The 17,208-nt window shown below is 33.4% G+C and overlaps 1 protein-coding gene across 11 annotated transcripts in view; it reads left to right on the top strand.

Annotated features, from left to right (window-relative positions):
• The window catches only part of rump (heterogeneous nuclear ribonucleoprotein rumpelstiltskin), a 207,678-nt gene that overhangs the window by 47,606 nt on the left and 142,864 nt on the right, over nucleotides 1-17,208 (top strand). For 10 of the 11 annotated variants that reach the window (XR_016549269.1, XR_016549268.1, XR_016549267.1 and 7 more), the window contains exons 8-10: nucleotides 3,114-3,163; nucleotides 11,031-11,076; nucleotides 12,435-12,494. Coding sequence is in view for 2 of the 11 variants with exons in the window: in XM_090403054.1 (XP_090259180.1) it covers nucleotides 3,114-3,163; nucleotides 11,031-11,076; nucleotides 12,435-12,494 (156 nt within the window). In the remaining 9 variants the exon portion in view is untranslated. The remainder of the gene's footprint in view (nucleotides 1-3,113; nucleotides 3,164-11,030; nucleotides 11,077-12,434; nucleotides 12,495-17,208) is intronic. The other variant, XM_090403055.1, reaches the window with a different exon arrangement.

Below are 17,208 nucleotides of genomic sequence, written 5' to 3'. Positions count from 1 at the left end.
CATCTAGCTCCTAAACCATTTAAATGCACTTCATCGAGTGGTACTTTTGTTCTTTTTATTAAATTCATTACATACATCCATAAATTGCTCACCATCCCTCCTGCACAATTTTTTTAATTGACTCATTAGGAATCATGTCATTCTACAATTCATTCCTGTCCTACTGAGACAGCTCACTCACATTCTTTACTTTCTGATTCTTTTTTCGCTTCTGTCAGTAAATTTCATCACACCCTCCTCTTGCATATTTCTTTTATATTTCTCAAATTATTCCTGACAATCAAAACAATCAACTGTTTCACTTCTCCCTAAACTAACAAAAAATAACCACTTTACCAATATCCTTTTGATCTTATGAGAAAAATTGGTCTTTCGCATTGAGTTTTGGGACTCCGGAAATACCCCGTTTTTCATAATTTTTTTAAATATTTTTTTGTATAATAAATACATGTAAAATATAGCATTAGATAGTCTTGAATACGGCTTGGTTCTTTTGTTCCATTGGTCTCACTTGTCTAAAACTAGCTGTCTGCCATCTTTTATGAACATTACAATATAGATATGCTAATCTTTGTGATGCAACCTGATTTTTTCTTTTTTAATGGGTAAATTCCATCCATAAAAGGGCATATACCTTATTGTGCATTAGTACCATGAGTTTAACAGTCACGTAATCTTATCCATAATGAACTGCTCTAGAGACCAACAGAATTTTTCAAATTACTACTTCAATCTCCCTGAGCATAGCAACAAAGAAATATCTGAAGATGTTTACAAACATCTGTGTCGCAGTGTAATTTAAGTTTGTGGCCTTGTAACTTAGTGGAAATTCTATTCACTTGGCCAAACGAAGCTGGCAAAAAGTGCATTAGTGAAAATTCCCATATTTTTGTCAGTCTACTTGGATCACAGTCTGATTCCATCCTACGTGAATTCCATCTATGCAGTTTTTCCCTTAGATGAAGTAATTCAAAGGAAGAGAATAAATAAAAAGAAATGGAATGTGTTTGTCTTAAAATGGAATTTTTGATGGCATTACAAAAAGAAATCTCTGTCAGCTTTTAATCAAGTAGTTCTTGATACCTAAAGGTGCACTAAATGATTGTAAGAAGCATTTCTTATTGTATCTTTAGATGCTGATTTAGATTGAGTTTAGATTGTATTGTCATGGTGAGGATCAGTCCCAAAGAAAATGCACATTTGCAGATATATAATCCTGTATAGCTGTTGTTACCTGAGCAGTTTGCAGAGGATTAGGGGTATTAGGAAAGCAGAATTTTCTGGCTGGGCTGACAATTCTAAGAAGTCCTTTAACCTTTCTCCTGTTATATGTATTTATTATACATACTTATATTAGAACAGCCAAATCTGCTCTAATTTAACTATGTACTTATACTTTGCACATAAACTAATGAAAAGTGAGGTTAGCTTTTTTTTACACATTACTACTATTTGAATTCTGCATGGTATTCATGCATATGAGCAACGGCAACTTTGGTTACCCAGGAACATAGCTATTTGGATTGTGATATGAACAATATCACGATCTCAGAGAATCTATGCGTGTGTGTGTGTGTGCATGTATGCTCTGCTTGGTATGTTTTTTTGTGTGTTGCTGGAACAGTTCAAAATCACAGATAACCATCTGAGGTTTCCCTTAGAAGATTCATCTCAAAGAGAATCTGTGTTCTGCTGCTTAGCATGCTTTTTTGTGTGTGGCAAGAACAGCTCAAAGTCACTAAAAACCAACTCAGGTTTTCCTTAGAAAATATTAGATATTCGTCTGAAATATAAGATCATAATATGAGTAACTTAAATTTTCCTAATAGTTTTTGTTCACATGAACACCTTGGCATCTTCATGAAAGGAATATAACAGAAAAATCAGCAATGCTGAAATTATTAGTTCATGAGTAGTCCTGTACATCCCTTGAGGGTACATGGCAGGAATTTGATGATGATGATGATGAGTAGTCTGACACCATTAGTATGTTAATTGACATTCCCATTCTTAAGCAGATTAACAGGTAGCATTGACTATATCATCAGCCATTTTCTGCCCACTGCTGGATGAAGGCCTTCCTTCATTCCTTTCTTGAGCTCCCATATGCCACTGAGTTCCTGGCATCTCTTTGGCCATACTGCAGCTCTTTCCATTTCTAGGATACCATTTTTTGAGTGGCTGTTATAATTAATTCTTTTAGTGGCTGTTATAATTAATGTCTCTCACCCTAGTCTCAGCTCTGACCCAAGTATTGTGCTTTCTATCTAGAATGCTAATACTAAGGAATGATCTTTCCATTTTCCTATGGGTAATTCTCATTTTGTTCCACTTCCATAAGTCATCACACCATAAGTATATACAAATGTCGAATATTTTTGTTTTATGTCAGATTTGGAAGGTTTCTTTGAGTGCTTCGCAGTGTTTTCCAAAGGTTATTGAACCAAGCCGTTACAGTTGCACTCTACTGTGATCTTTTGTCTTAGGTAAACATAGGAGGTTACTATATCAATTTCTTGGTGTTCCATTTGTACTGACATTTTTGATAATGTATTTATTATACATTATTTTTGTTTTGTCTTTGTTTACATTTAATCCTTTCATTTTACTTTCTGCATTCAATTGGGTGATCATTTGTTGAAGAACTTCTGCCTAGTTTCCTAAAAGAAGAATATAATATCATCAGTTAGGTGAAAGAACTAAATTAGTTCTTTCCTATTTACCATAATTCCTCTATTTTTCCAGTCCAGGTTTTTAAAATTTTTCTTCTAAGGCTGCTGTAAATAATTTAGGTGAAATGGAATCATGTTAACTTTTTTTTTTTTTTTTGTAGGAAATTCCATATCTGTTCCTGATTTTAAAGATGCAGTTGAATTTTTTATATATATGACTAAGTATATCGAGTGTAAGTTTTTCAATTTCTTGTTTTTTTAAGGGCTTCTAAAATAGCTAATGTTGAGATTGAATCAAGTGCCTTTTCAAAATCAATGAATGCCAGACCTAAGGGTTTTTGGTGTTCATATTGACTATATGCTTATTGCTAATATTCATGTTCAATTGTGCAGAGATAAAGCATTGATGGTAACTGTTTTAAAACCTTGACTTCTATTCAGCCATGCTTAATGGACAGAAATTATATAACAGATCAATAAGTGTGCGTATGGTAAGTATTTGTATAGGAATTTATTTTTGCTGAATGATGTAAATTAATATATTTTAGTTATAAAGAAATTTAAATTATTCTTATAATAGATATGTTGTGTGTTAAAGCCAAAAGAACAGTTTTATAAGGTAAAGTTATAGTCTAAATTGTAACAAAGGGTGTGGTTATGTTATTGAAATTTCTAGGGATGAACAACATGGAAACAGCTCCCTTTCTTCTACAGAGCCACTATCTCCTTCTTTTGAAGGTAAATTGGTTTTCCAGACTTTTTGCATCGGGAACATTCCATAAAAGAATGAATAATCATGCCATACACTACCAGATTGTGCTTAGAGGTATTCCAAATTTATGGTGGTTATGTAGAGGCACTGTCAAGACCACACATGGAGAAGATTTGTACTTCGTTTGTGCGGAAGTCATGTTCACGACTTACTCCTCTGTTGCATGTTCTTCCTCTTAAGTTTAGTTCACTTGAAGTATTCATTAAGCATTAGTGACACTGCAGTTGAGAAAAAATTTCCAAAAATATCACAACAAAATAACAACAAAGGCCTATAACAACAAAATACACACATCCCCACTCAAAATGATATGGAAAAAAAATCACTACAATTCATATAAATAGTAGTGATTTTGAAAATGATACGAATCAAAAGCAGATCTGTTACTTTTCAACTACTTGAATGGCTACTGTCGAATGAAACTATATGTATGCTTCCATCCTTCAAGATGTAGATGTGAATTTTTCAGATCTGATAACGATTTTAGGTAAAAACCTTATTCAGTTATTTGATCACAATTTTTAATGAAGATGGCAAATAATATGAAAATAGATAACAGAATAAGCAAAGAGGATTAGCTGAATAAATTTATGGAATGAGAGAGAGAGAGAGAGAGAAAGATCTCAAAACTGAATTATGCAGTAGACCTTGTTCTAATTGTGTTGTGGAAATTACATAATTAATATTCAGAAATCTGTTAGTACCTAACTTAATGTACTATGGTCTTGTACATAAAAGAGGAAAGGTTAGCAAAACAGGTACTCTCAGAGTTATAGATTTTCCTTCTTTCTCCCGTTTTACCAGCGTTTGCAGGCCATATACTCTCAAGCTGTCTTAATACTCTAAATTCCATAATCAAACATTATCTCTAATTTTTGTTTGTCCCCTTTCCAGAGCTTCTTTATCCCCTGAGAATCAAATTTGCACAGGAATTCTTTATCTCCTTGCACATCAATGTTAGTTTCAACATTACAATTAACCTTAGAATTCTATTTACAATTTTTCCTAGGTGACCTTTGAACTTCATCTTCCTGTCTATCATAAGATCCCAAGCCTCATCAGTTTCTTCAAGAATAATCCTGCCAGTATAATATACTATTTGGAATCTTATTATCCTCAAGTGCATACCTTGCTAATGTTGGATTCTGATTATATAGAGATTGAAGTAATTATCATTTGCTTCAGAATCCAACATGATCTTCCATCACATAAGCTAAACTTGTAATTATTTAATGTAAATAACTTATTTTATAATTTAATATTCATATAACTACCTTAATTTTGTCTAATATTTAATTATTTAATCAAGATATATGTATTAATAATGAAAAGACTGTATTAAATATTCTAATGTTGTATTTTGCCTGAATCTCTTTTACTGCACCATTCATAAAATATTCGAACCAAAGCGGGTGAATTAAGTAAGTTAAATATACTCGGCCAGTATATATTTTAAGGAGTAATAGTTGAGGGTTGATTTATCTTCAATTCTTGAACTAATCCAGATATAGAGTGGTGCAGTCTATAAATATAAATTTTCTCTATATTTGTATTAGAATAACAAAACAAACATTTAATTTTATAATCACAAATTATACACTTAAGATCAAATCACTAAATAAGTTATTATAAACACTTCAGCCTTTCTGATAATAAAGTCATACAAGCTCAGACAATGGTAATTCTGTTATCTGTAATACAGTCTTCTCACAGTTCCTTTTAACTATTTAATAAAATTCCTTAATGATCATTCACATCAATATTTCATAGTTCTATAAGTTTCAAATACAATAAAAATTGCAGCAATACCTCTTTACAAGCAAACACTTATAAATACACTTTAGCTAATTTCTTCAATAGTTACTGTTAGTATAAGGAAATTCTAGGATGAAACTCGCACACTTCTCTGCAAAGGAATATTAATGGTTGGAATAATCTTACTGATAATCTTCTTTCTTCATGAACTTACACACAAACATTTTTTTAACTGTAAACACTTTTAACAATAATCGGCACTCATTAAAATAAATATCCAAAGCATTAACTGAATTAATTCACGGTCACTATACACATAAACAAACGTTCTTGCATGAAGTACTACTGATCACTCATGAAATAAGGCAACACACATTAATTCCTTAACTTGAGGTTTTATATGCACAATTGTTCACTCTTCCGGCATTCAATTAATTCTTTAGACACTACAATTCTAAACACAGTTAACGGTAAACTTCAATTTTACAGCCTCTACTATTCTAGTAACTCCGTGCTTTATTTCAAGATTCTGTGTGTCCTTGACAGGTCGGCCCTGAAATTAAATATCAACTCAAGTATTGCTAGTCTATTTAGTAGTCACTCAGCTGTCTTCCGTAGCTATAATTGTTATTCTACAACTTATTAGCTAACCGCCTCTCGACTAGTAGACTTTATTAGCTGCTTGAGTGACTTGCCGACTCGCTTTTATCGCACTGATTCCCGAATGCTCCGATTCCGACCTAATGCTAATCCTCTCTTCCTTTCTCTCTGTTTCCTTATTAATAATTTCAGCGTTCATTGCTTTTTATATCCATTCTTCTCGTGATTTCTTTCTAAAACTTATCAATAAACCTGACGTGGTGTTCCAAAACGTGCTCGCTCACTTACATACGTTTCCATGACAACAAAAAATATAATAAAATTGAGCTATTACATAACTTTAAACTTTACAAACAGGAATAAATAGAGAATATTTACATTTCAAATAATGCGCAGTTAAATTATCAAATAAAAGTTCTTATATTAACATAGTAATAATTAAAATAGCTTAATAATATTTAATAGTCTTTTCATTATTAATAAAATTATTAATATAATTAAATATTAGACAAAATTAAGGTAGTTATATGAATATTAAATTATAAAATAAGTTATTTACATTAAATAATTACAAGTTTAGCTTATGTGATGGAAGATCATGTTGGATTCTGAAGCAAATAATAATTACTCCAATTTCTATATAATCATTATCCCATAGTTCTAGCCTGTACATTCTGCTTATCTTGCCTTCTTTGCACTGTTAGTAACAGCTGAACATTTCTGTCAGGTTATTTCCAATACCATTCTTGCATAGATTGAACCAAATGGTACATTTACTGATCTCTGGGAACACCACTGGTTACCTAAAATTTGACACCCTCCATGCACTACTTTGTTAGCTGTCTGTCATCCACTCATTTATCCAAGTCAGTAGTTTATATTTGGATCTCCATATGTTATTCCTATCAAATGCCTTAGTCAAGTCGAACAGTATCATAGCATATCCATTCATTATATTCAGCTGATCTGTTGAATTATAAAATTGTTAAAACGTCTCCCTCCACTGTTGTTCTTTGCAGAGGATTGCTTATCTGTTAACCAATTTCTATGTGAAAGCTTTTTTCTACTTTTCCAATCTTCACTATCACCACCACCCTAGAGATACTGATAGTAATCACATTTTGCACCATCCTTTATACTCAGGTGTATCATATGCTTTCCATCCTCGTATCTATTCTGAGCTGAGACTCAAATTATACAACCAGGTTAAGAGCCTAACCAGTATCTGAATGCTCCTATAGTATGCTAATAACATCTGAATTCTCACTTAAGTTATGCAGAAGCTCTAGAACTTTCTATTCATGCATCTCCATCTCTTCATCCAGCAAAGTGGTAGCACTGTATGCTGTGTTATGTGCATTTTCTCAGTTTGAGAAAATGACTTGGTCATTTTCTCAAGAGAATAACTGAATGACCCTTCAGACATAGCAAAAGCTACGTTACCGCCTCTTAAACTTCACTCACTCAGGCAATGTAAGGCACCATTCATTTTCTCCACTTCCCAAGGAATTATAATGATTATAATTCCCAAGGAATTATAATGATAGACCTATTTGGAAAAGCTTAAGACAATAGCAGGAGTCTGTTGGACTGTTTAAAAAAGGCCAAAATTGGTGAATAGAAAACGAGTTGAGGTTTGAACTGGTTCCACATCCACCATATTCCCTGGACTTTGTCCTGTGTGACTTCTTGTTCTCAAACTTAAAAATTTGGCTCAGTGGGAAAAAATTTTCTTCAAATGAAACTCGCTGGACCAAATGTGTAAACCTTGATGGAGACTGTTGAGAAAAAGGTGATTCTTTTACCAAACTTTTCAAACAACCTTCGTACTACCTAGAACCTTTCTGCATTAAAACCTACCCACACTGAAGCTACATTTCTCACGTCACCATCCCTCAGTAGTAGGGTGTTATCAAAACCTTAGCCAATTAATCCACTAGGCTATCCACAGGTATCAGTCACATCCGTGACATTTAATCAATGGTTTTCCCCTTTACAAAATCAACAGAAGGCTGCTGTAAATCCAAAACACAAAATCTGTTGCCATTCCTTATATCCAGGACACCTCAAAAAATATCTCATGCGTATTAAAACAATATGCCATACAGTCTCTTCAAGCATGCCAAAAATTAGCTACCATTATGCACTCACTGAAAGATCTCTCCATTGTATAGGTATATTGGGATTCTTAACCTCCTTTGCTCTTATGAGCTTTCCTATTTTTGACAAATATTAAGAACTGCCAACATCCATTTGGAGAAACAGTGTCCATTACTTGCATTAGAGCCATTCTGAAGTAGCAGAACATGCCATGGATATGAATCACTGGAACTATTGGGTAAAAAAAAAACCTCCCCCCCTTTTTTTTTTTGGAGTAACATTTATTGGAAATATTTTTATAATTACTACCTACCATCTGGGTAAATTGAGCTGCCTCATCTTATCTAAAATATGGGAAATAATTATGGCTGATTGAGAAATGAAAAAAATAATGTCATTAATATTCTTTATTTTTGAAATTTTTGAATGGGAAAAAAAATCCATGGCCCACCAGTGGTAGGAATTTTAGTATAGATTTATGTAGTGAACCACATAAAAAAAATTTTTGTGCCATTAAGGATGCTTTGGTGACCAACATGGAATATTGGCACAGTAAATTATCTGCTCCACTGTTCTATATTCTATTCCCTTACAGGAAGTAGGCAAGGCTGTTTTATTCCTGAGTGGGCAGCTCACCTTCCACCGGTAGTCAGAGATACTTGGACAAGAAAAGTGCAGCCATCTTGTGTTCCCTAACATAGTATGTTATTGTTTGAAATAGTGTGGGTTCTGTGGTCGATTTTCTTAGTTTGAGATGAAGAGCCCACTTGTCTGTGCCACAGACTAACTTGGCAACCAGTTGAAAAAAGGCTTAGAAAAAGTTCTAGTCAGTTACTAGAATTGAACCTAGGTCTTTCTTTGGGCATTTGAACAGTGACGAAACATGCCAATTCCACTGAGCTACACAGGCTTATAGTATACTAAATAAATTTAGTTAATTATTATGTCTAGACATATTTTCTCCATTATCCATCAATATGGATGACTAGTTGAGCCAACTAATGCACATTTGTGGGCCATGTCATCTGCTATCATTAAAGTTATAGGCATTCATTTTTTTTTTTTTTTTCACTTGCAGATAATAAAGATAATTCTTTGAGTTGATCCCACTCATCTAACTCTGGGGAACATTAAGATATTGTATTATATTTGCAGCATTTCAGAGCTACCCAAGCACTGTTATCTTTCCCATTCAACAAACTGATACAATGAATAAGCAAGAGATTTTACAGCATATAGCTCCAAACTTCCTGTTGCATGGAACATTCTTACTGTTATTGCATCCAGGAATTTCTACCATAATTGTGCAAATCATCTATCATTAGTAGTCTGTCTCTCCTCCTCTCTTACTTTTGTACCATACTCATTGCACTAGATTCCAGTTACTATATCTGACTGAGAGTTATGGTTCACTAATGGCAAGAATCCTAGTTTGCAACATTCACTATGATCACCCAGCAATCAAACTCAGTCTGCATATTCAAAAACTTCCCCCAAATTCTTCTATACAGTCAATCATTTGCTATCATAGCCATCTTTAACTCAGTGCTATATCTCAGTAATTATCAATAATTTTTTTTGAAAGATTAAGGAGAAATTAATTTTTCATACAGGGGGTGACTTGCATAGCAGCTAGATGAATTGTCAAGGGATGAAAATGATAAAAGGAATAGTTTGTCATGTGGATATTCTCTCTCATTTAGTATTGATACACGCACCAGGTTTGTTTGAGACCTATTTCTAAAAGAGAGAGGATTTGTTATAATAGTACTGGTTGATGTTTGTAATAATAGGAGTATTCACACTGAACAAAATCATTATAACTTAACTATGCCAGTGTATTATCCTTTATGGACTTTGTCCACCTCTAAAATTAGTTTCTCCTAATTCTTGAATTCATATATAGAATAAAACTAATGCAGTCATTTTCTTCCTATATGTGAGTAGGATTTCAGTTGAATTCTTTTACCATCCTAGAATCATGGACTGGCCTAACATCTTTCCTTCATACAGAACATGTGAATACCTTTTCACTTTCTGCCTGAAAGTCATAGCAAGCTGAATTGAATCACTTACTAAAAGTATATCAACAGAATTATTTTAGGATGAATTCACATTCCATGTGAAAGGATCAACATCTTTATCAAAGAAATAAACCATATTAGCAGTTTCGAATAACGTTTTAGGCTGAGAATTCTAAATAAAACAACACAATTTGCTGGGCCAGATTTCTGTATGAACTGGAAAGCAGTAACGTTTCTTTATTTTAAAGAGAATAAATCTATTTATTGCTTTTTGAAAGGGTTTTTTGTCTTCTGTTTCAGCATTCCGATTTCTGTTTAATTTTCATATATTGAAGACACAGACCCCATGTTTCTCCCTCTGCTGTGTGCTCATTTCCTCCTGCATAGCTGATCACTAAATGACATTCATTAGTCTGCATTTTGTTCTGCTTATGCATGGAAATACAATATATTAACTTCTGCTTTAGTCAGCTATTGTGCGCTCGCATTATTGGTTTCAGTGGTTTTACTTGAAATGCTCACAAGGTTCTTTTTGTCATGCAAGAAAGTTACAATTTAGAAATGAAAGTAAAATTTAAAACATTTCTTTGTTTCACAATATTTTATGCACTGAGGTAAGATAATTTAATCACTTTCACAATGCGAATAGAGTGGTACAAATGGCACCAACATTTCAAAATTTGACAGCTCATACAAAACTATAATTAAGCTGTAATAACTAATTTAAATTTTCTTTTAAATATAGAGGCAAGTATCCAAAGATAACATCTCAAATGACTTGATAAATAAATGCCATATTAACTTGTCTTCAAATTGATTTTTTGTTTAATTTTGTTTGTTTTGTCTAAATCTGAATTTTAAGAAAGACAGACATTCTGCATTGCATTTCATATGTTCGTTATTGCATCTACACTTTGAAAACCTTCCGAGTCTGACCCAAAAATTGCAAAAGTGCACTGGTTAAAAGTTTCTACTATATTCCTACAATACCATCATTCAACATTAATCTCAGTATAGGAACTTAATAGAAATATATTATTAGTACGAAGAGTTAATAAAATATTTTTTAAAATAAGCATTTGTTTAATCTTTACTATTATTATATAGGACAAATTTGGTGAAGATACTGATGGTATGCCATCTAAACTCCCTAGTAAGTATATGCTCTTTTTGATAATTACAGAAAGTTCATTTCCCCATAATCTTAGTTTAAATAATCTTTAATTCTAACAATCTGTTAACTAAAAATTACAATCACATCCATAAGATGTTTTTTTTTTTTTTTTTTTTTTTTTTTTTTTTTTTTTTTTTTTTTCCCTTCCTCCAGCTTAGTAAGACTTGGTTGAATCACAAAACAAAATAAAGTTCTCAGTTTTTATAGTAATTCTACAGAAGCATATAGTATAACCAGTTGAATTGCAATCAGGTTGTTCAAGAACTGAACAACCTAACTATAAAAAATGATAAGGTCTGCAATTGGATATTTTTCTATTTAGTGTGTTTTTAGCAAATGACCTCAGAAGCTGTCAAAGTAATTCTCTCCTAATGGGGAAGATGCTCTGTATCTCCGACCACAGACTAAATCAATAAGACTAAGACAACTTTAATCAATACTGAAGAGTAATTTTAAGACTTACTTGGTTGTATATTTTTAGAATGCAAGATTGGCAAAATATTTTGAATACTCGATTGAGTGAAGAATGGTGTTGATGATAATGATCCATAAACAAGACCAGTAAATAAGAAAAATGATGAATCAAATGAATTATAAATTCTGAAAACTAGAAACTTAAAAAAAAAAAGAGAATTAAAGATCAAAAAAGGAGCAAAACTAGTTAAGTATATACAGTAATGGTAGGGCTTCCTGTTTCATGAGAATTGTCAGGTGATAAACAGAAACTGGCTGAAAAGTTTCTAATTTTCAAAATTTATAGTCCATTTAATTCACCATTTTTTTGTTTACTAGTCTTGTTTATGCATCATTATCAACACTGTCCAAAAAATTGCTTAAATTAAATTAATTTAATTAAAATGTATTAGTAATTAATAATAAATTAAATTGTATTTAATTAATAATTTTAATTAAATTAGATTTAATTAATTAAAATTTTATATAAGTATTGATTAGCCTCTGGTTGTAGATATGGGATAACTTATCTAATACAGTGAATGTCATGAATCTTTAGTTACAAAAAAAAAGATCATTTTGATATTTCATTCCTTGCTATTATTATGTTTATCTCAAGAAGTCGTCTTAAATATTTCCCTGTGTGTGTGTGTGTACACACACACACACATATTGTTCTATTTAAACTCTATCCTTTATTCTTTTCAGTGTTAGATATGTTACTGTGTTTTAAAAAAAACAATAATTAATTCCTTTAGATTGATTACTGATATTTATATGTTTCACACACCTGTTTAGATTTTTTTACATTTTAATGACTAAACCTCGGTTCTAGTCATTAAAATGTGTGTATATATATATATAAACTATCTTATTTTCTCTAGGTGGATTACAGAGTATTGGCAAAGGATTAGGAGCAGGTGGACAGCCTTTGCATTTGTCAAGTAAGTATAGCTAAGATAGAAGAGTTTTTGGAAATACTGTTTTCATTTATATGTTTTTTTAGAAGAAAAATCAATCATAGTGGTATCCCAATTTTTTCTCCTTTTCTTTGGAAGATTTTAGGTATCTTACAAGAAAATGAAATATTCTGGCCCAGACAGGCATCTTTAAAGATTTGGCTACATTCATCTCCTTTGGTATCTATAGTGCAAAAATATTAGACATTTTCACCCAAAAGTGTACAGAGTGGTTAGTGTTTAATTCCACAAACTCATTTTCAGAATTGACCAAGTTAATTGTGTTAGCAGCTTATATTATGAAAGCACAATTATATATTCCCCTGGTGGCCTGAGTTTGTTTCCCATAACCTTATTAGCAACATCCTGAAGACTTAATTAAGCTAGCAGATAAATCACAGCAAGAGAAGTCTGTGCTTGCAAAATATTTCTTCAGGCACTAGATATAGTGCAACAGTTAGTTTGAAGTTTTGAGAATAGGACACTTATTCTTAGTGAATGCTGTTATAATGTTAAATCTGCTATAATTTATACATAGCATGACTGCATGTGTATGAGAAAGCATGTGATACATGCTTGTCATTAACCCTTTGTAGTTGCAGCACGTACTCTGAAACATGTAAAGCAGGCATAGCCAAACTGCATCACAAGTTTGGAAATGTTTCTTATTTATACAGTGGCATATTGCAATGAATAGTTAGTTCATGTTTACATAATTGGCTGATCATGAACAACCAATATCTACATATTCGAATGCACGTTAGCTTTATGAAGATGGTTTTTCATGTTTGTTGAAATTTGCTGTCTTAAATGTTGATGTTTGTGAGCAAGGCATAGATTCTGCATAGATAATTTACATTAACCTACAACAGGAAGGTGAATGTAAGTTATCACAAGCTGCAAAACACTGCATTTAATGGCTCTGAATTCACACTTCAGCACATGGAGGATTGCAGTGGAAGAGTGTTTTCCAAGTAGTTATAGCAGGTTCTGCATTGCCCTCCAAAATTAGAAGTGGTGTGAAGGGTAGTGAGAGTGGTTGCATTGATAACTAGATGTCAACAGCTCAAAATACTTATGATCAGTGGTCTCTAATCTTGGATCAGTGGGCACAAATAAAGCAGTTTACGATAATTTCGCTGAAGGTGCACTAAAAGTTCACTGCGTGTGCCATGACGCTCGTGAGCGCTACGTTGCCCCCCACCCGTGGGGCGTATGCCCCACGTTGAGAAACACTGGTCTAGTGGCGGCATAGAATCTACATCGTAGCACGTGGAGAATTTTAGTTAAAGAGGGTGTTTTTCAAACAGTTGTATAAAGTGTCCTGTACTAAAATTGACTTACCATTTCAAGCAGGTCTAAGCACTTGACATCTGTAGTTCTGATCTTATAATATTTTGAGGTTTACAACAGCATATGCAAAGGACCAATGATTTCTCACTTGTGACCTTGCAAACACAAGACATCCACATGTGGGCTGTTATCTGTGGATGCAAATTAATAGAGCCATGTGTTTGACCAAACAGGTGCACAGGACCTTTTACTGTGTCTTCCTGCAAAACCAGGTTTTCAGTTATGTCTTTCCTTTATCCCTTTAGGATACAGGAGAAACAGCTCTTCTGTGACAGAGCTCTACCATATTTCAACAGTTAGGCCTGAGGATATCTTGATAATTTCCTGAAAATGAATTGTAAGGGACCAGTTGTACACACGCCTCTGGTCACTTGAGGAATTATGGATTTTTATTCATGGATCCATTTGAAACGATTTGTGTACTCTATCTCATTGAGGAGCATGGATGAACTGCAGGACATGTTGAAAATGCATGCATGCACTATCACATAGAGTCAGGAATTTCATGTTTTAGAGCAGGATTGGGCAGTGCAGTGCTCATGAGCGTCATGGCGCCTGCAGTGAATTTTATCGTAAACTGCTTTATTTGTGCCTATTAAGATGAGAGACCATTGATCTTAAGTATTTTGAGTTGTAGATATCTAGTTATCACTCTCACTACCCTTCACGCCACTTCTAAACGTTGTTAGAAGCCTTTGTTTTTTAGTGTGTGTGTGTATGTTGAATCACTCCCGCTATCAGTGCAAATATAAAATACTTTGTTTACAAAGATATTTTTAACCCTTTATAACGGATAAACGTGAAAGGAAAAAAACGTACTATTTTAATATTTTTGGTAGGATTGATTGGTAGGAAGAGTATTGCTTTATCAATCTTAATGGCAAATGTATTTGTTTATTATGCAATAATAGTGTGACTATTTCTAAAAAAAAAGTAATATAGAAAGACATTTCAAAACCATTCATGCCAATTTAATTTTACTATCCAGTGAAATTCATAATAAGAAAAAAAATTTTTTTTGTATCTTTGAAATCATCCATTACTAAACAGCAGTTTTTTTTTTTTACTAAACCGTTGCAATAGTCGCATCTTTTAAAATTTTGCATTTGCTAGTTAAGAAGAAAAAACCGTTTACAGATGGAGATTCAATTCAAGAAGCTGCAGATTCACTTTTTGAAGATTTCAAAAATAAAACCGAAATAGTTTCTGCTATAAATTGCAGTTATCAGCAAGAACTGTAACTAGAAGAATTGAATCAATTGCAGTTTATTTAGAAACCTGAAGTGAAGTGAAGTGAAGGTTATATTAAACGGGGTTATATTGAACATTGAATCACAATATAAAATGATGGTACAACATGACAGAATTTCATGCTGGCCAGGGCATCTCCTGGTTAAACAAGTTCTTCCCTGTTGCACCAGAGAACTAGAGCCAACTGCAGAAAGTCTGCTACTGGAACAAATACCGAAACTCACCCAAACTCAACATTAGCAGAGTTCAAGATTTGGTACTATCTACATAAGAAGCCTGAATGCCTTCTTATGTTGATAGAAGAAATGGAGCTAGCTGAGAAATTGGATAAGTACCAGATTGACATAATAGGGGTGACTGAAACAAAAAAACAAACTGATGAGATCTTTTTGAGCAAGAAATACAAAATGTTATATTCAGGCAATGACAATCAAAGAAAAGGATTAGCTATAGTTCAACACTAAATACGAGGCTAATCTTCTTGAATGGCAGTTTATATCAAGTAGAGTGATGTGGGGACTGCACAATGAAACTTATTTGTGATTATGGTCCCACAGAAGGTTCTACTAAGGTAGAAGTGGAGGAATTTTTTGAATCTTTAGAGAAGGCAACTAACACAGTGAAAAAGGAAACATTGGTCCTTGTTGGGGATCTAAATAGCAGGCTAGGAAATGAATATCAGACATCCAAAAATATTTTGGAAAATTTGGAGAAAAGAGCAAAGCTAATAATAATGGCAAATACCTGTTGAATTTGGGCTGATTATTACTAACACCATGTTCCAACATGAAAATGTGCATAAATTCACATGGAGAGAAAATAACACTGTCAATGACAGTGTTATTGTCGATAGTGATACCAGGGTGTACAGAGGATATAAAATTGCAAGTAATCATCACCATTTAGTCTTGAACATAATAAAATTGAATTTTATATTGAATAGAACATTTTGAGGTGAATAAAAGTTGAGCAGCTCTCAGATGTGAACCGTAGACTAAAATACACAAATATTATTCAAGAAAAAATGAAAGAGTTTGAGAACAGGGACCAAACCTTGGAGATTTAGTGCCAAGTCATGAAGAAAACACTGATTGATTCAGCCAGTGAGACGTGGTGAGTCTCTTTGCTAGGATAGAAAACTCAGAACTCCATGGTGAACACAGGAAGTGAAGGAAAAGAAGAAAGAATATCAAAAGCTCATAGCAAATAAGTCAGCTTGTGTTCTTAGAGAATACAGACAAATATAAGAAAGCTAAAAACCGTGTAAAACTAGCTAAATAAAAGTCATGGGAAGACTGGAAAATATCAAGAAGGTGGCAAGATATTCTGGAGGCTGTTGAAAAGAGGAGGCTCAGAAATGGAGGAAAGAGTGCAGTAAAAAGAATTAGAGATGATAAAGATGACACGAAAACTGGAGAAAAAGACATCCTTGATAATTATTATTACGGGCGACTCCAGGGAGTCCTTAAGGCTCATCGAGGGAGGCCCTAAACATCATGTCCACACAACTATATGACATTCTCACAGTATCTATCATACCTTGCCTTGAACTCACTCTCCGTCATAGCACCCACAACAGACTAGCAGCTTATTCCACTCATTTACCACTCAACCCAGCTCTAACACCCTTGCGAACCATGCTCTTGCCCAGCTTCCATAGATGTCCCCTAGTCCTCCCACCACCAGTCCTGATCTCAAAAATATCCTCTGATTTAATCCTATAGAAACCCCTTCAGCAATTTGAATGTCTTAATCATATCTCCCCCTTTTCTGCCTATCAACCAGGTTCTGCAACCGACAAATCTTCAACCTGTTCTCATAAGGTTCATTCCATAGACCTGCTATCATTTTGGTCACTCGCCTCTGGATCCTCTCCACCTCCTCCCCATCAAGAAGGTACCTAGGTGACCAAATCTGGGCACAGTAGTTTGAGATGAGGTCTTACCAAAGCTCGGTACAGAAGTACAATAACTTGCTTGTCTCTGCTCGTCAAAGTATTTTTCAACAACCAAGTGAGTTAATGAGCTGATTTAGCCACTTTTGCAATGTGCGCCCTAAACTTCATCTCCATATCACCAATAATGGAGTAATTACT

The sequence above is a fragment of the Typopeltis vanoorti genome, chromosome 13, assembly GCF_054136105.1.
Source record: "Typopeltis vanoorti isolate ZY-2024b chromosome 13, IOZ_Tvanoo_1.0, whole genome shotgun sequence".
NCBI lineage: Eukaryota > Metazoa > Arthropoda > Arachnida > Uropygi > Thelyphonidae > Typopeltis > Typopeltis vanoorti.
Note: the sequence above shows the minus strand (reverse complement) of the source record. Positions and strands in the feature narration are given on the sequence as shown.